General features: G+C 51.6%; 1 protein-coding gene across 1 annotated transcript in view; it reads right to left on the minus strand.

Moving 5' to 3' along the window:
- Nucleotides 1–18,556, minus strand: part of slc22a15 (solute carrier family 22 member 15) — a 50,381-nt gene extending 31,825 nt beyond the window's left edge. Inside the window, exons 1-2 of the mRNA XM_085994969.1 lie at nucleotides 18,416–18,556; nucleotides 8,247–8,393 (exon numbers count right to left, since the gene is read on the minus strand). Of these exons, the coding sequence (XP_085851095.1) occupies nucleotides 8,247–8,393; nucleotides 18,416–18,499 (231 nt within the window). The 5' untranslated portion in view covers nucleotides 18,500–18,556. The remainder of the gene's footprint in view (nucleotides 1–8,246; nucleotides 8,394–18,415) is intronic.
- Between the last annotated feature and the right edge of the window lie 485 nt (nucleotides 18,557–19,041).

Below are 19,041 nucleotides of genomic sequence, written 5' to 3' on the forward strand. Positions count from 1 at the left end.
AAAACCGGAAGCTGAATGAGGGCGACGCCCACGCTTTTATATACACACTGAGGGCGACGCCCACTCCTTTGATATGCCTTAAAGGCAACATGCCTCTTAAAGGCAAGGTGCCTGATTTATTGTCCACGGACGGAAAAGTGGATTGCGCCCGTTTAGATGGCGATCCGCCACACAGCTACCCCCAGAATCCGCTTCGGAGGTGTGGATGAGACGGTGCGGCGGTCTAATGGGCCGGCCGAAGCGGCTCTTGTAGGACGCTGGTGGACGTGGAACAGCCAGGCGTGGAGCAGCCGAGTGTACTGGCTTGAGGGCAGGTCAGCCGCGTGGCGGTGGACGAGCTACTGGGACCTGCTCACCGGGCTCCGAGTGTGCTGGCTTAAGTCGGTCAAACGACACTTTTTCAGTCCTGTCGCCCACTTGTAGGGCGAAAAATTTGTCCCCAGCCTGTAGCACTTTGTAGGGCCCGTCGTACGGGGGTTGAAGAGGTCCGCGGTGAGCGTCGTGCCGGACGAAAATGAACCGTGCCTGGTGCAGGCTTAGCGGGACGTGAGGCGGAGTCGCCGTGCCGGGCAATGGGCACCGGGGCGAACTGTAGCGCCGGTGAGGCGAAGTTGTGGCGTTGCTGGTCGGCTGACCAGGGTGTCGTGGCGGTGGGCAGGAACTCGCCGGGTACGCGCAGCGGCTGGCCGTACACGAGCTCTGCTGCCGATGCGTGGAGATCTTCTTTAACCGCAGAGCGCAGACCGAGGAGGACCCACGGGAGTCGGTCGGTCCAGGTGCCGTCCTGGAGGCTGACTCAAAGAGATGCCTTCAAGGATCTGTGGAACCGCTCACACAGTCCGTTGGCTTGGGGGTGGTACGCTGTGGTGCGGTGAATGGTCACCCCGAGATTGCGTGCGATGGCGGTCCAAAGTTCAGAGGTAAATTGCGGACCTCTGTCCGACGTCATGTCGGAGGGGACGCCGAACCGTGCGACCCAGGTGCTGACGAAGGCTCTGGCGATGTCGGCGGTGGTGGTAGAGGTCAGTGGAATTGCCTCAGGCCAGCGCGTGGTGCGGTCGACGATCGTCAGCAAGTGCGTGTAGCCTTGCGACGGCGGCAGGGGCCCGACGATGTCCACGTGGATGTGGTCGAATCTACGTGAAGGGACGGTGAACTCAAGGGGTGCTTTCGTGTGTTGCTGCACCTTGGCCCGTTGGCAGGAGTTGGCCCAAGTACGCACATCCTTGCGAAGGCCGCGCCAGACAAAGCGGTTGGCTACCAATTTGATGGATGCGTGGGCGCCGGGGTGGGAGAGGTTGTGGAGAATCTCGAATACCCGGTGGCGCCAGGACGCTGGGACGAGGTTGAGATAGGGATATGTCGCACTTGACCGTGACTGCGGTCGGGCCGCAGGCGACATCGGCCAGACGTAGCCCTGGTAGGTTGGTAAGTGCGGAGAGCAGATCAGGGTCCGTGAGCTGGTCTGCTGCGAGTTGAGCGTAGTCGACTGCCAGTTGTGCGGCGTGGATGGCGGGGCGGGAGAGGCAGTCGGCTATCACGTTGTCTCGGCCAGAGACATGTTGGATGTCCGTGGTGAACTCGGACACTGCCGCGAGCTGGCGCTGCTGCCTGGCGGACCAGGGGTCGGTTGTCTTTGCCATTGCGAATGTCAAGGGTTTGTGGTCGACAAACGCAGTGAAGGGGTGACCCTCCAGCACGAAAATGGCGGACCGCCAGGTACAGCGTGAGAAGCTCGCGGTCGAAGGTGCTGTACTTGACCTCCGGGGGGCGTAGTTGGCGGCTGAAGAAGGCAAGTGGTTGCCAAGCGCCGTCGACCCACTGCTCATACACGGCGCCGACCGCGTGGTCGGAGGCGTCCGTGGTGAGCACTACTCTGGCATTGGGCCGTGGGTGCGCGAGCAGGGTGGCGTCGGCGAGCGAGGTCTTGGTGGAGTTGAAGGCGGCTGATACGTCTGCCGTCCATTCAACCGCCATCTTGCCGCTCCTGCCCCGGAGGGCTTCATACAGAGGCCTCATGAGGGACGCCACTTTGGGAATGAAGCGGTTGTAGAAGTTCACCATCCCGAGGAACTCCTGGAGTCCTTTGATGGTGGTGGGGCGGGGAAATTGCTGGACGGCCTGCACCTTGGTGGGCAGGGGAATGGCCCCAGCATGGGTAATGTGGTGGCCAAGGAAATCGATCTTGTCCAGGCCGAACTGGCACTTGGCTGGGCTGAGAATGAGCCTGTGGTCGCTGAGGCGCCCGAACAGGATGCGAAGATGTTCGAGGTGTTCCTGCTTGGAGGAACTGGCTACCAGGATGTCGTCCAAGTAGACGAACAGGAACTTCAGGTCCCGAAGGACCGAGTCCATGAGCCGTTGAAATGCCTGGGCCGCGTTTTTAAGGCCGAAGGGCATCCGCAGGAACTCGAAAAGCCCAAAGGGGGTGATTACGGCCGTCTTGGGGACGTCCGCGGGGTGGACAGGGACTTGGTGGTAGCCGCGCACCAGGTCGACTTTAGAAAAGACTGAGCGGCCGGCCAGTCTAGCCGAGAAGTCCTGAATGTGCGGCACAGGGTACCGATCAGGGGTGGTGGCGACGTTAAGGCAGCGGTAATCCCCGCAGGGGCGCCAACCCCCACCTGGTTTGGGGGCGATGTGGAGTGGGGAGGCCCAGGGACTACTGAAGCGACGAATGATGCCGAGCTGTTCCATAGTGGCAAACTCGGTCCGCACAATCTCCAGTTTGGCTGGGTACAGCCGACGGGCGTGGGCGTACACTGGGGGGCCTGTAGTGGGGATGAAGTGTTCCACCATGTGTTTGGCGACCTCCGCAGAGAAGGTCGGGTTGGTGAGGGCCGGATATTCGGCCAGAAGTGCCGAGTAGTCATCCGTGGCCCTGGCGTGGCACTGTGACGCCATGTCGGCGGGTTGACGGGGGGCCATGGCGCCCAGGATGGGGGACATGGTGTTCATGTCCACGAGGCGGTGTCGAGGGATGTCTACCAGTAGGCCGTGCGCGCACAGGAAATCTGCGCCGATGAGGGGGGAGAGTACCTTGGCAGTAATGAACTCCCATTGGTAGCAGCGACCAGCAAGGTCGAGGGTGACTGTGCGGGTGCCGTACGTCCGGATGTCCGAACCGTTAGCAGCAGCCAGCGCCTGTCCTCGTTCGCCCTTTTGGATGTCAAGGGCGGAGGCCGGGATAATGCTGTGCTGAGCTCCAGTGTCGCACAGGAACTGGCGGCCGGTTTTGTCATCCGTGACGTACAGCAGGGAACCTGCGTGGCCCACGGCCATCGCGGGGGCTGGTACGGGGGCGGACTTGAAGGAGCAGGGAGGTGTGCACCGTTGTGCCCTGGCGCCAAACCGTGCGTGGTAGTAACAGTAGCCCGGGTTTGTGGGGCGCGAAGGCCCCGTAGGCCCCGTGGTGACCGGTGAGGGGCGTGCCCAGGCTGTGGCTGTCAGGTCCGGAGCGACGTCGCGGCTGGAGTGAGCGGACAGCAGCTTGTCGGCCTCGTCGGCCAGGGCTTCTAGGTCCGTGAGGCCGGACGCCACGATCGCTGGGCGGATGCTGGGAGGTAGCTGGCGGATGAACAGCGTGCGGAAAAGGGACCCGGGTGGGCTCTCGTCGGTGAGTGAGAGCATGTGGGAGAGGAGGTCTGACGGTGAGGCGTCACCGAGGCCTGGAAGGTCGAGGAGGCGGCAGTTTCGCTGGTATGTCGAGGTCGTAAATTTTTTAAGGCGCGCGGCCTTAAGATGTGCATACTTGCCCTCCTCTGGTGAGTTCTGCAGCACTATCCAGACCTTCGTGACTGTGGAGCTACCGAGTGATGCGACGAGGTAGTCATACTTCGTCCCATCTGTGGTGATGTGTCGCAGCCGGAATCGGGACTCAGCTTGGAGGAACCAGGCTTCAGGCTGGTTTTCCCAAAACTCCGGCAATTTCACGGAAACTGCGTTCGTGTTCGCCATTGCAGTGCTCGGGATACGTTCTGAGCGTCGGGGTCACCAATGTTGAGGCTGCCGCGGAACACGAATGGAGGCCGAACCAATCTGAGAAACACATGACTTTTTATTACATTCTCTTGAGAGATGGCTGCTCCAGCTCCTCTCTCTGCTAAAACCAGAAGCTGAATGAGGGCGACGCCCACGCTTTTATATACACACTGAGGGCGACACCCACTCCTTTGATATGCCTTAAAGGCAACATGCCTCTTAAAGGCAAGGTGCCTGATTTATTGTCCACGGACGGAAAAGTGGATTGCGCCTGTTTAGATGGCGATCCGCCACAGTATAAACCTTGAGGTCCTGTTCTTCAATTTAGCTCCTAGTTCCTGGTACTCCCAAACAGGACCTCTTGCCTACTCTTCCCTATGTTGTTGGTCCCAACATAGACCACAACGACTGGATCCTCCCCCTGCCTCTCCAAAATCCTTTCAAGCCAGTTCGAGATATCCCTCACCCTGGCACCAGGTAGGCAACATACCATGTGGGACTCTCAATCTTGCTTACAAAGGATGCTATCTGTCCCCCTAATTATAGAATTCCCTACAACTACCACATTACACTTCCTCTCCTCCTCCCCCCTTTGGACAGCTTACTGCTCCAAAGTGCCATGGTCCGCATTCTGGCTGTCCTTCCGACAGTCTTTATCCTTATCCTCACAGGTAGCAAGTACATTGTACCTGTTGAATAGGATCAGTTTCTGTGGATCCTCGTTCCCTTTCTTACCTGGGTTCCCCTTACTCTGCACACTATCGGTCACACCAACCCCATTCTGATCCTGCACCTCTCTACGAGGTGTGACCAAAGTCTGAGGTGTGACCAAAGTCTGGAGCAAACTGTCCAGATACTCCTCCCCCTCCCTTATGAGTCGGAGTGTCTCCAACTCACACTCCAGCTCAATGACTCTGAGCCGGAGAGATTCGAGACGGATACATCTACTGCAGTTGTGTTCGCTCGGGACAGTCTCACTATCCACAAACTCCCACATACTGCAGTCCAGACACACAACCTGCTGTGCCACATCTTAGTCGAACCTTATTTTATTTACTTCATTAGTTAAAAGTCTTTATTTAACAATTATTTATCGTTATATTAATGAGTTTAAGTAGTTGTTATTAATTTAATAAAATGCGTTATAGTTTCCCAGCTCTTAGTTTAAACCACTGCCTAGCTTAGAGAGAAAAAACATTAATACTCACCAACCAATCACATACCTGCTGTCCTGTGACGTCACTCTTTGTTTTTTTGTTGTTTTTGAATTTGCCGGATTTGTACTGCCTCAGGTGCTGCCGACTCCTCGCAGGTCTGCACTGTCCTCTCCTCCTGCTGTCTTTATCTGTCTCAGGTGCTGCCGAATACGAGCCTAGTCTGTGCAAAGTCCTCTGTTTAACCCTCTAAGCCCCAGTATCATTTTGGTCAATCTGCAATGCACTCCCTCCAAGGCCAATATAATCCAGAACTGAACGCAGTACTCAAACTGCCGTCTAGCCAGAGCTTTATACAACTGAAGGATCTTTTCCTTGACCAACATTCAGCCAAGCTACAGAACAGCTGGCAGCCCACAGCTGCAAGTCTCACATCCTGCCCACCAGCTGCGGAGTGGAACCGCCTGTGGCCCCTAGTGGTGGGAGGAAGCAGTGAAACAAAAAGGAGCTGCACCACCTCAGCCAGTCCAGAATACATCTGCCACGATCTGGCTTCAATAATCTCATCTGTCATGTTTCTCCCTCCTACTTTTGCTACTTTCCGCCCCACCCCCCAAACTCCATTGAAGGTGTTGACTTCTCGCTATGGTTCAGCCCAGAGGTCTGTTCGACACTAGCACCTCACTCAAGTGTCAGAAAGTCGTGGGTTCATGCCCCACTCCAGAGACTTGAGAACATAATCTAAACTGACACTCCCAGTGCAGTACTGAGGGAGTGCTGCACTATCAGAGATGCCATCTTTTGGATGAGACATTAAACCAAGGCGCCATCTGCCCTCTCAGGTAGATCCCAATGCACTATTTCAAAGAAGAGCTGGGGAGTTCGCCCCGGTGTCCCGGACAATATTTATCCCTCAACCTTCATCATCACACGAAGGGTAGTGGAAATCTGGAACTCGATTTTCCCAAACAGGTTATCTGGGTTATTGCTGTTTGTGGGAGCTCACTGTGTGCAAATTGGCTGCCGCATTTCCTACATTACAAAAGTGAGTACACTTCAAAAGCACTTCATTGGCTGAAAGCACTTTGGGACGCTCTGAGGTCATGAAAGGTGCTGTATAAATACAAGTTTCACTTCCTGTATAAGCCCATGAAAATGAGTGTTGGAAAGCAACATGGCCCAGCCCGATGCGGTAATGGTGGGAACCCCAGACGATTTTATCCCTCCTCCCCCTTAGCTCACTCGCCCATTCAGTTCGTCCCAACAGCTGCCTGCTGAGATACGCTAACCTATCAGAGACCACGAATCAAACCTGGGACATTCTGCTCTGTATGGCTTTGCGCTTTGCTTGGTCATTCTGGGGGGGGGTACACTAACACGATGATTCCTGAAGCCACAAGCATTCCTGCTAACTGCTCCAAGACTTTATGAAAGGCAGAGCTTCCCTCACGCCCACTGATTGGTGAAAATACCTGTCAATCGGGACTAAAGGACCGAAGAAACAACCAACCAGAGAGAGGCAGCAGCTGCAACGACCCAAAAAATGTATCAGATGAGATGTGGGTCGCTTGAAATGTGTGACGTGGACCTTTCATGCAGTAATTCTGCATTGAAGAAAGGATCAAGTCATTCAATGAAAAATGATTCAAATGATTATACAAAATCTCAGGCCCTGGGGGGGGGGGGGGGAAAAGAGAGAAAGAGAGTGATTAATGCAAACAGAAGTTTGAATGCCTCTTGTTCAACCCCATCAGTCTTATTACCCTGTAAAAAGCTATGAGTGCGTAACCGCTTCTGACCGGCTTACTATCTGTACTAATGTTCCTACACCTTTATGTAGATCCTCTCTCTGCATTCACACCTATTGCTCAACTCTACAAAAAAACACACCTACACCCCAAAACAAATACAATCGCGGCACTGAACCACCAATAGATCAGGTTCAATCCCTAGTCTGTTTCGATGACGCCAATATCAACTATCGGGACTGTGCAACCAGCCCCAGCAACTTGGAGCTGAGGGAAAGGAAATTTCTAAAAATCAGCCAACATTCCCACTACCTCTTCCTGAAGGTGAACGGCAAGTACAAGTTCAGGCCTGGTTGTAAAGCCATTAAAAAAAAAACTGTGGACACTCACTACCCAGGCTCGTGAAGAGGTAGAACCATATTTTAACACAGGTCACTACCTTAAGAAAAGTAAGGGTGGAGGAGAAGATAAGATCAGCAGACAGAGCTGACTTGACTTACTGAGGCACATTACACTTGAAGTCAATGACTGCTCATGACAAGGTAGTTAAGATAGACACTGCTCAGCTGAACCTCCATGACCACATTTCCACATGGAAATTGCTACAAGACATGGAAAGAATAAAGACAACCTTTTACAGACACTTACCCAAATTTCACTCAGTATCCCAATCCTGTCAAATCCACGGAATCTCACCTTCTGCTAAACATCCATTACTCAGCCATGTTAACAAAAAACATCCTCTCTCACGCAAGACCCTATAAACCATTAAAGTGGCCTCCCCTGCTGCCTCAGTAATTTACACAGTTATTAGCTGAGCTGTACAGGCCAAGTAGGTCACAGGTTTGATCCCAGTCTGTGGTACGATTGGTCTGGGCAGCCCTGGGTTAATGAGGAGATAATCAACCACAGTTCCTGCCCGTTAGTTACCCCCTACTAGAAATTACAGAGTGTACAGCACAGAAACAGGCCTTTCAGCCCAATAGGTCTATGCCGGTGTTTATGCTCCACACGAGCCTCCTCCCACCAAACTTCATCTAATCCTATCAAAATATCCTTCTATTCCTTTCTCCTTCATGTACTTATTCAGCTTCCCCTTAAATGGTCATGTGGACATCACGTGAGGGCAGGTTCTGGCTCAGCTATGATGCCTCTGCAGTCAACTAGCCTTCTGGCACTCACTGCAAAGGAATAATGGACTGTTGGGCGAAGTACAGGAGGGTGATCAGCAGATGTGGACTGCACCCCTGGCAAGCAAGGAGAGAGGAGAAAGCTGACGAGGAATTAATATTTCTGATATATCACAACAGGAGGTTCAACTATAAAACACAAACACCCGGCGTGGGTTAGGCTGCTCACTTACCTCAGTCGCAATGGAGGTGAAATCTTCCTCAAATATGACGTGCTTGACAAGCTCTTCATGGGTGCTGGGCACTTCCTGTGTGTTTATCTTGTACTCAGGCTGCGCTCCCACTAGTACAATCAGCATTGACTGACAAGCCACGTAAATCTGCAAAGTAAACATTTTACATGAACTCATTATTTTTTGATTCATTCACAGGATGTGGGCGTCGCTGGCAAGGCCAGCATTTATTGCCCATCCCTAATTGCCCTCGAGAAGGTGGTGGTGAGCCGCCTTCTTGAACCGCTGCAGTCCATGTGGTGAAGGTACTCCCAGTGCTGTTAGGTAGGGAGTTCCAGGGTTTTGACCCAGTGACGATGAAGGAACGGCGATATACTTCCAAGTCAGGATGGTGTGTGACTTGGAGGGGAACTTGGAGGTGGTGGTGTTCCCATGCGCCTACTGCCCTTGTCCTTCTAGGTGGAAGAGGTCGCGGGTTTGGGAGGTGCTGCCGAAGAAGCCTTGGCGAGTTGCTGCAGTGCATCTTGTAGATGGTACACACTGCAGACACGGTACACCGGTGGTGGATGGGGTGCCAATCAAGTGGGCTGCTTTGTCCTGGGTGGTGTCGAGTGTTGTTGGAGCTGTACTCATCCAGGCAAGTGGAGAGTATTCCATCACACTCCTTACTTGTGCCTTGTAGATGGTGAAAAGGCTTTGGGGAGTTCGGTGGTGAGACACTCGCCGCAGAATGCCTAGCCTCTGACCTGCTCTTGTTGCCACAGTATTTATGTGGCTGGTCCAGTTAAGTTTCTGGTTGATGGTGACTCCCAGGGTGTTGATGGTGGGGGATTCGGCAATGGTAATGCCGTTAAATGTCAAGGGGCGGTGGTTAGACTCTCGCTTGTTGGAGATTGTCATTGCCTCGCACTTCTGTGGCACGAATGTTACCTGCCCAAGCCTGAACGTCGTCCAGGTCTTGTTGCATGCAGGCATGGACTGCTTCATTATCTGAGGAGTTGTGAATGGCACTGAACACTGTGCAGTCATCAGCAAACATCCCCATTTCTGAACTTATGTTGGAGGGAAGATCATTGATGAAGCAGTTGAAGATGGTTGGGCCTAGGAAACTGCCCTGAGGAACTCCTGTAATGATGTCCTGGGGCTGTGATGATTGACCTCCAACCACCACAACCATCTTCCTTTGTGCTAGGTATGACTCCAGCCAGTGGAGAGTTTTGCCCCCCGATTCCCAGTGACTTCAGTTTTACTGGGGCTCCTTGATGCCACACTCGGTCAAATGCTGCATTGATGTCCAGGGCAGTCACTCTCACCTCACCTCTGGATTTCAACTCCTTTGTCCATGTTTGGACCAAGGCTGTGATGAGGTCGGGAGCCGAGTGGTCTTGGCGGAACCCAAACTGGGCATCAGTGAGCAGGTTATTGGCAAGTAAGTGCCGCTTGATCGCACCGTCGACGACACCTTCCATCACTTTGCTGATGATTGAGAGTAGACTGATGGGGCGGTAATTGGCCGGATTGGATTTGTCCTGCTTTTTGTGGACAGGACATACCTGGCAGTTTTCCATATTGTCGGATATATGCCAGTGTTGTAGCTGTACTGGAACAGCTTGGCTAGATGAGTGGCTAGTTCTAGGGCACAAGTCTTCAGCACAATAACCGGGATGTTGTCGGGGCCCATAGCCTTTGCTGTATGCAGTGCGCTCAGCCGTTTCTTGATATCACGTGAAGTGAATCGAATTGGCCGAAGACTGGCTTCTGTGAAGGTGGGGACCTCAGGAGGAGGCCGATATGGATCATCCACTCGGCACTTCTGACTGAAGATGGTTTCAAACGCTTCAGCCTTGTCTTTTGCACTCACGTGCTGGGCTCCATCATTGAGGATAGGGATATTCATGGAGCCTCCTCCTCCCGTTAGTTGTTTAACGGTCCACCACCATTCACGACTGCAGAGTTTTGATCCAATACATTGATTGTGGGATCGCTTAGCCCTGTCTACAGCATGCTGCTTCTGCTTGTTAGCATGCATGTGGTCCTTCCCGAGGTTGGCACCTCATTTTTAGGTACACCTTGTGCTGCTCCTGGCATGCTCTTCTACACTCCTTATTGAACCAGGGTTGGTCCCCTGGCTTGATGGTAATGGTAGAGTGAGGGATATGCCGGGCCATGAGATTACAGATTGTGGTGGAATACAACTCTGCTGCTGCTAGTGGCCCACAGTGCCTCATGGATGCCCAATTTTGAGCTGCTAGAACTGTCTGAATCTATCCCATTTAGCATGGTGGTAGTGCCACACAACACGATAGAGGGTGTCCTCAGTGTGAAGACAGGACTTCGTCTCCACAAGGACTGTGCGGTGGTCACTGCTACCAATGCTGTCATGGACAGATGCATCTGCAACAGGTAGATTGGTGAAGGCGAGGTCAAGTAGGTTTTTCCCTCGTGCTGGTTCTCTCACCACCTATCGCAGGCCCAGAGTGGCAGTTATGTCCTTCAGGACTCAGCCAGCTCGGTCAGTAGTGGTGCTACCGAGCCACACTTGGTGATGGACATTGAAGTCTCCCACCCAGAGTACATTCTGTGCCCTTGCTACTCTCAGTGCTTCTTCCAAGTGATGTTCAACATGGAGGAGTGCTGATTCATCAGCTGAGGGAGAGCGGTAGGTGATAATCAGCAGGAGGTTTCCTTGCCCATACTTGACCTAAAAACATGAGACTTCATGGGGTCCAGAGTCAATGTTGAGGACTCCCACGGCCACTCCTTCCCGACTGTATACCACTGTGCCGCCACCCTTGGTGGGTCTGTCCTGCCGGTGGGACAGGACATACCCAGGGATGGTGATGGAGGAGTTTGGGACATTGGCTGAAAGGTATGATTCTGTGAGTATGACTCTGTCAGGCTGTTGCTTGACTAGTCTGTGGGACACCTCTCCCAATTTTGGCACAAGTCCCCAGATGTTGGTGAGGAGAACTTTGCAGGGTCGACTGGGCTGGGTGTGCCACTGCTGTGTCCGTAACCGGTGCCTAGGTCGATGTCAGGTGGTCCATCCAGTTTTATTCTTATTATTGTGTTTCATAGCGGTTTGTTGCAACTGAGTGGCTTGCTGGGCCGTTTCAGAGGGTAGTTATTATATCGACCGTAATTAATGTTTCCACCCATTAACCCCCAGGGGAAGCCACTGAATACCCTTCTGCGAATGTGGCATCTCACACGAGATGTGGCAAGAAGTCTGTGACACAATACAGCCACATAACTTTACTGCTGAAATAAATCAGTGCAAATGAGTGAGTATAGAATGTTGAGGGGTGATCCGATTGAGGTGTTTAAAATCTTAAAACTATTCGATAGGGTAGATACCGAGAAGCTATTTCTTCTGATAGGGGAAATCCAGACCCAGAAGGTGGCGGCATAATCTTAAAATTAGAGCTAGGTCATTCAGGAAGCAATTTTTCACACAAATAGTGGAAATCTGGAACGCTTTGTTCTTCCACCCGCCCCCCCCTTCCCCCAAAATGGCTGTGGGTGCTGGGGGTCCACAGATGCTTTCAAGACTGAAATTGATATTTGTTAGGTAAAGGCATCAAAGGATATGGAACAAAGGTGGGTCAGTGGAATTGAGGTACAGATTATCCATTATCTAATTGAATGGCGGAGCAGGCTCGAGGAGCTGAATGGTCGACTCCTGCTCCTATGTTATGATGCTTCATTGGTCTCTCACTGCTTCATGAAAGCACAGGAGAGGGTCCCCAACCATAACATTGTACCAAGCACTACCCCAACTCACCAACATGGAGGTCCAGGCTTGTCAATCCTGTATTAAACTCTGTATTGTACCAATGTTCCATCATACAGTTATGCTCAATTCATCCCAAGTGATAGGTACCTTAGAACAGTGGGACTCATTATAATCTGGGAGCCACTTGCAGACCACCTCCCCTCAACCTGTGGCACTGGCACAGTGGCTGCTCCATTCACAGACTGACCAAATATGGGATGTCACTGGAGCTGGGTTATCCTCCTCCAGAGACAAAGCAATAGTCCAATAGCAAAATACTGTGGATGCTGGAAATCTGAAATAACAACATGACGTGCTGGGACCACTCAGCAGGTCATGCAGCATCAAGGACCTCGATGCTACCTGACAAAGCAATGGTGTTTTTTTAAGGCAGGGCTGTCCAGGCACCCATACATCTGTAATTTCAGTAGAACGATCAGTCCTGCAGGTTTTCCCCCTCCCCTAGGGAAAGGCCTCCATTTGGCATCTCCCGATATTGGCATCTTTCAAAATCAGGCACTCGTCACGTGGGGAGCCTTCTGGAACCCTGTACTTTTTTTTTTTTTTTTTTAAATTGTATACATAATTAAAGCCTACTAAAAAAGCACAACTATCAGATGCATCATCACATTACTGTACAGACAAGAGGGAAGGAAGGAAGTTGCATTTACATAGTACTTTTCACAACCTCATGACGTCTCAAAGCGCTTCACAGTCAATGAAGTACTTTTGAAGCGTAGTCACTGTTGTAATGTGGGAAACGCGGCAGCCAATTTGCAAGCTCCCACAAACAGCAATGAGATAGTGACCAGATAACCTGTTTTTAGTGATGTTGTTTGAGGGATAAATATTGGCCAGAATGTTACACACCTCCAGATTATTCTAGATAACTCATTGAGTGCTTGAAGCAGAGCACCTGAATTCCCAGCCAGTCCACCAGAATGCTATAAACAGCCTGCTGGGCCAGTATCCGCTATAGCTTGTTGGCAAGCCACTACCTCAACCTTGGCAGCAAGAGCAGGCCAGTTGTCCAATCTTCCCTTTAAACCTGAACACAGTTCTTTCAGTGATCAACATGTTCCAAAAGGCCGATCCAAAAACCGTTGTAACTTTTACCAGAAGAAACATCCCAACAGCTGGTACCAGTTTGTGAACTCAAGTCTCCATCCTCAGAGCCACACTGCAGCTTGCCAGTCTTCTGTAGCCCTGATGGATTAAGATGTGCCCTGTGTAAGTTATTAAATTGTATTAAGTTCAAATGGGCACTTGCATTGGCGGAATGGAATTTTATATCCAGACCCTCCCTCACGTACATTTATCAATCGTACTGCAACCCCCCTCCCAGGACACTTAAGACTCACAGTATGGGTATTTATCCACATTCTCCTCAGTCATTTACCCAACCCCACCCCTCTCAACACTTGCGTTAATACAATCACAGAATGTTACAGAAAAGAAGCAGACCGTTAAGCCCATCAAAGCCTGTGCTGGTGTTTTCCTCCACAACCCACCTAGTCTAACCCCATTCTCCAGCTCGTCCCCATATCCTTTACTATTCCTTTATTTCAAGCAACTATTTATTCCTGGGCTTTTATCTTTTTATTTTTGCCTCTCCCATGGCTGCGGGGGTGAGTGGGTGTGTGTGTGGGTGGGGGAGGAGGAGGTGGTGGGCGGGGGGGGGGGGTTGGTGTTTAGTCAGGATGCTCCGGCCACCATGAGTGCAGAGCAGGCTTGATGGAGCAGCTAGTTTTTTCCTGCCCATCAATTTTGTATGTCCCTCTTCAAAAAAACTTACGGACTTTGCTTCAAAAGTGGTTGGCGGCAGAGCATTGCAGTTTATCTCCTCCCCTTTAATTCATTTGTGAATACCTTTATTTTGTGCCCTCTTGTTACTGTCTTATTTACCAAATAAATAATCCATCACGATTTACCCTTTCTATTGTTGACAATTTCTATCGTCACCCCTTAACCTTCTCAGCTCCAGTGAAATAAAGCTCAAGTGCTTACATTTTTCTTCATAACTATAACCCCTCATCCCTGATAACATCAGTGACTCCACACTGCAACTTCTGCATTGCTTTTATACAATTCCTATACGGGTGTGCAAAATAGCACACCGTTACCTTCTGGCCGATTGTCTTGCATGCCTCCAGATAGAAAACCAAGGCTTTGTTCACCTTATAGAGTCTTATCTACTTGTCTTTTAAATGAGACGTTATACCGAGGCCCCGTCTGCTCTCTCAGGTGGGTGTAAAAGATCCCAAGGCACTAGTCTTAAAAGACCAGAGGAGTTTTCCTCATGTACTGGCCAACATTTATCACTCAATCAACATCTGGTCTTTTATCTCATTGTAGTTAGTGGAATTTTGCTGTGCGCAAATTGGCTGCTGCATTTCCTACATTACAACAGTGACTAAATTTCAAAAGTACTTCATTGGCTGTAAAGCACTTCAGGACGTCCGGAGGTTGTAGAAGGTGCTATATAAATGCAAGTTCTTTCTCTTTTTGTGCTACCACCTTTAACGACCCTTGTGTCTGCGCACCAAAGCCCCGCTGCTTCTCTACTCCATTTAAAAGGTTGCCGTTTAAGGTGAACCCCCTTCACCTATTCTTACTTCCAAAATGTATTGCATCATACTTTTCTACATTGAACTGCATCTGCTGCCTAGTTGCCCATCCTGCTAGTCCATCTACATCTCCTGCAGTCTTTCACAGTCCATGTCACAATTGCTGTACTCCCTCAATTTGATGCCATCAGCAAATTTCCATATTGTCCCTCATAAGTCAAGATGATTTACATATATACTAAAAAATAGCAGCCCCAACACAGATCCCTGCAGAACACCATTCACATCTGACCAGTCCCAGAAACTTCCTTCTCCCCCAACCCTTGCCTTTACACCCTCCAACCATCTCTCTTCCATATGACCAGTGTTGCCTTCATTCCACGTATTACTATCTCTGCCATTAGTCTTTTATGTGGTAATGTATCAAATGCCATTTGAAAATCCATATAAACCTCATTCACTGTACTTCCTTTATTGAAACTATCTTATTCATTCTAAGAATCCGAAAAGGTTGGTCAAGTACGATCTGCCTTTGTTGACTGATCCGTATTAACTCCTGTTTCTTCAAGTGCTTAGCAATTCAGGGGAATGGTAGCGTAGTGGTAATGTCACTGGACTAGTAATCCAGAGGCCTGGACTAATGATCCAGCAGACGTGAGTTCAATCCCACCACGGCAGCTGGGGAATAAAATTCAGTTAATTAAATAAATCTGGAAGAAAAATCTATTATCAGTAATGGCGACCATGAAACTATCGGATTGTCGTAAAAACCCATCTGGTTCACTAATGTCCTTTAGGGAAGGAAATCTGCTGTCTGACCTACATACAAAGTGGTTGACTCTTAACTGCCCTCTGAAAGGGTTTAACAAGTCACTCAGTTGTGACAAACCACCAAGAAACACAATAATAATAAAACTGGATGGACCACCTGACATCGAGGAGTCTCCTCACCAACATCAAGTTCTCCTCACCAACATCTGGACTTGTCCCACCGGCAGGACAGACTCACCAAGGGTGGTGGCACAGTGGTAATACAGTCGGGAAGGAGTGGCCCTGGGAGTCCTCAACATTGACTCTGGACCCCATGAAGTCTCATGGCTTCAGGTCAAGCATGGGCAAGAAAACCTCCTGCTGATTGCCACCTACCGCCCTCCCTCAGCTGATGAATCAGTACTCCTCCATGTTGAACATCACTTGGAAGAAGCACTGAGAGTAGCAAGGGCACAGAATGCACTCTGGGTGAGGGACTTCAATGTCCATCACCAAGAGTAGCTCAGTAGCACCACTACTGACTGAGCTGGCCGAGTCCTGAAGGACAGGTGGTGAGAGAACCAACACGAGAGGGAAAACCTACTTGACCTCGTCCTCACCAGTCTACCTGTCGCAGATACATCTGTCCATGGCGGTATTGGTAGCAGTGACCACTGCACCGTCATTGTGGAGACAAAGTCCCATCTTCACACTGAGGACACCCTCCATCGTGTTGTGCGGCACTACTACCGTGCTAAATGGGATAGATTCAGAACAGATCTAGCAGCTCAAAACTGGGCATCCATGAGGCACTGTGGGCCATCAGCAGCAGCAGAATTGTACTCCACCACAATCTGTAACCTCACGGCTCGGCTTTCAGGAGCAGAAGCTTTCAGGATGAATCAAGGAGACACCCGGGAGAGAGAGAGAGACAGGGTGCAGCCTGCTCACATCTGAGCTTCTCCCCAGCATATAAGTGGTAATATAAGTCTCAATTATTCTCATCTTATCCAGGAGACCCACTTCCTGTTCCCTCGACCCTATTCCCACCAAACTGCTGGCCACCCAACTTCCTTTTCTAGTTCCCATTTTAGCTGACATTGTGAACTGTTCTCTCTTCAGGTCCTGTCCCCCTCAAATCAGCCAACATCGCCCTTCTCAAAAAACCAACTCTTGACCCCTCCATCTTTGCAAACTACCACCCCATCTCCAACCTCCCTTTCCTCTCCAAAGCCCTTGAAAGTGTTATCGCTTCACAAATCCGTGCCCATCTTTCCCGCAACTCTATGTTTGAATCCCTCCAATCTGGTTTCCGCCCTTGCCACAGTACCGAAATGGCTCTCATCAAAGTCACAAAAGGCATCCTTTGTGACTGTGACAAAGGTAAACTATCCCTCCTCGTCCTTCTTGACTTGCCTGCAGCCTTTGACACGGTTGACCACGCCATCCTTCTCCAACACCTCTCCACCGTCGTCCAGCTGGGTGGGACTGCACTCGCCTGGTTCCATTCTTATCTATCTAATTGTAGCCAGAGAATCATCTGCAATTGCTTCTCTTCCCACTCCCGCATCATTACCTTTGGTGTTCTCCAAGGATCTATCCTTGACCCTCTCCTATTTCTCATCTACATGCTGCCCCTCGGCGACATCATCCAAAAACACAGCGTCAGGTGCCACATGTACGCTGGCGACACCCAGCTCTCTCTCACCACCACTTTTCTTAACCCCTCCACGGTGTCTAAGTTGTCAGACTGCTTGTCCGACATCCAGTTCTGGATGAGCAGAAATTTTCTCCAATTAAATATTGGGAAAAACGAAGCCATTGCTTCCAGTCCCTGCTACAAATTCCATTTCTCTCCTTAACTGTTATGAGGCTGAACCACACTGTTCGCAACCTTGGTATCATTTTTGACTCTGAAATGGGCTTCTGACCACATATCCATGGCATAACTAAGACCGCCTATTTCCACCTCAGTAACATCGCCCATCTCCACTCTTGCCTCAGCTCATCCGCTGCTGAAACCCTCATTCATGCCTTGGTTACCTCTAGACTTGACTATTCCAAAGCATTCCTGGCTGGCCTCCCACATTCTACCCTACGCAAACTTGATGTCATCCAAAACTCGGCTGCCCGTGTCCTAACTCGCACCAAGTCCCGTTCACCCATCACCCCTGTGCTCACTGACCTACATTGGCTCCCGGTTAAGCAACGCCCCGATTTCAAAATTCTCATCCATGTTTTCAAATCCCTCCATGGCCTCACCCCTTCCTATCTCTGTAATCTCCTTCAGCCCCACAACTCACCCAAGATATCTGCACTCCTCTAATTCTGCCCTCTTGAGCATCCCTGATGATAATCACTCAACCATCGGTGGCTGTGCCTTCAGCTGCCTAGGCCCGAAGCTCTTGAATTCCCTGCCTAAACCTCTCTGCCTCTCTACCTCCTTTAAGACGCTCCATATAACCTACGGCACTGTCGGAGGTGCCGTCTTTCGGATGAGACGTTAAACCGAGGCCCCGTCTTCCCTCTCAGGTGGACGTAAAAGATCCCACAGCACTATTTCGAAGAGCAGGGGAGTGATCAATATTAAGCCAATATTTATCCCTCAACCAACATCACAAAAACAGATTATCTGGTCATTATCACATTGCTGTTTGTGGGAGCTTGCTGTGCACAAATTGGCTGCGCGTTTCCCACATTACAACAGTGACTACACTTCAAAGAGTACTTCATTGGCTGTAAAGCGCTTTGAGAAGTCCGGTGGCTGTTAAAGGCACTATATAAATGCAAGTCATTTTTTCTTTTTCACCTGCTCTAATATGTCCTTATGTGGCTCAATATCAAATATTTTCTCTTATACTTCTGTGAAGCGCCTTGGGTCATTTTACTGTTAAAGGTGCTATATAAACACAAGTTGTTGTTGAGAGGGGAAAGGGGCGGATGAGCGGAATCTTCGCCGGAGGAAGCTCAGCCAGACCGCGCCTCAACCCAAATTTGATGGAGCGGCGACGGCCCAAGACCCACACCGGCATCAGAGCGACCCGAGCCCCGCATCTCCACAGCGCACCGGCGCCCACCTGCAGCAGGACGAAGATACACGTCAGCCGTTTCTGGTACCGCCCGAACTCGCCCACCGACAGCAACGCCGCGTCCACATCCATCGCCGGCGGCCCTCGGACCCGCTATCACATCCTCCCCCGCCACCGCCGCCCCCGGCCGGGCCCGGTATCACACCCGCCACCGCCGGCCGGGCCCAGTGTCACACCCTCCCCCGCCACCGCCGCCCCCGGCCGGGCCCGGTATCACACCCGCCACCACCGGCCGGGCCCAGTGTCACACCCTCCCCCGCCACCGCCGCCCCCGGCCGGGCCCGGTATCACACCCGCCACCGCCGGCCGGGCCCGTTATCACACCTTCCCCCGCCACCACCGGCCGGGCCCGGTATCACACTCCACCGCCGCCCCCGGCCGGGCCCGGTATCACACCCTCCTCCGCCACCGCCACATCCTCCCCGGGAGCGCCGCCCCCGGCCGGGCCCGGTATCACACCCTCCCCCGCCGCCCCCGGCCGGGCCCGGTATCACACCCTCCCGGGAGCGCCACCCCTGGCCGGGCCCGGTATCACACCCTCCCCCGCCACTCCCGGCCGGGCCCGGTATCACACTCCACCGCCACCGCCACATCCTCCCCGGGAGCGCCGGCCC

This window comes from Somniosus microcephalus, chromosome 8 (genome assembly GCF_052327205.1).
Source record: "Somniosus microcephalus isolate GS21.2 chromosome 8, FLI_Smic_1.0, whole genome shotgun sequence".
NCBI lineage: Eukaryota > Metazoa > Chordata > Chondrichthyes > Squaliformes > Somniosidae > Somniosus > Somniosus microcephalus.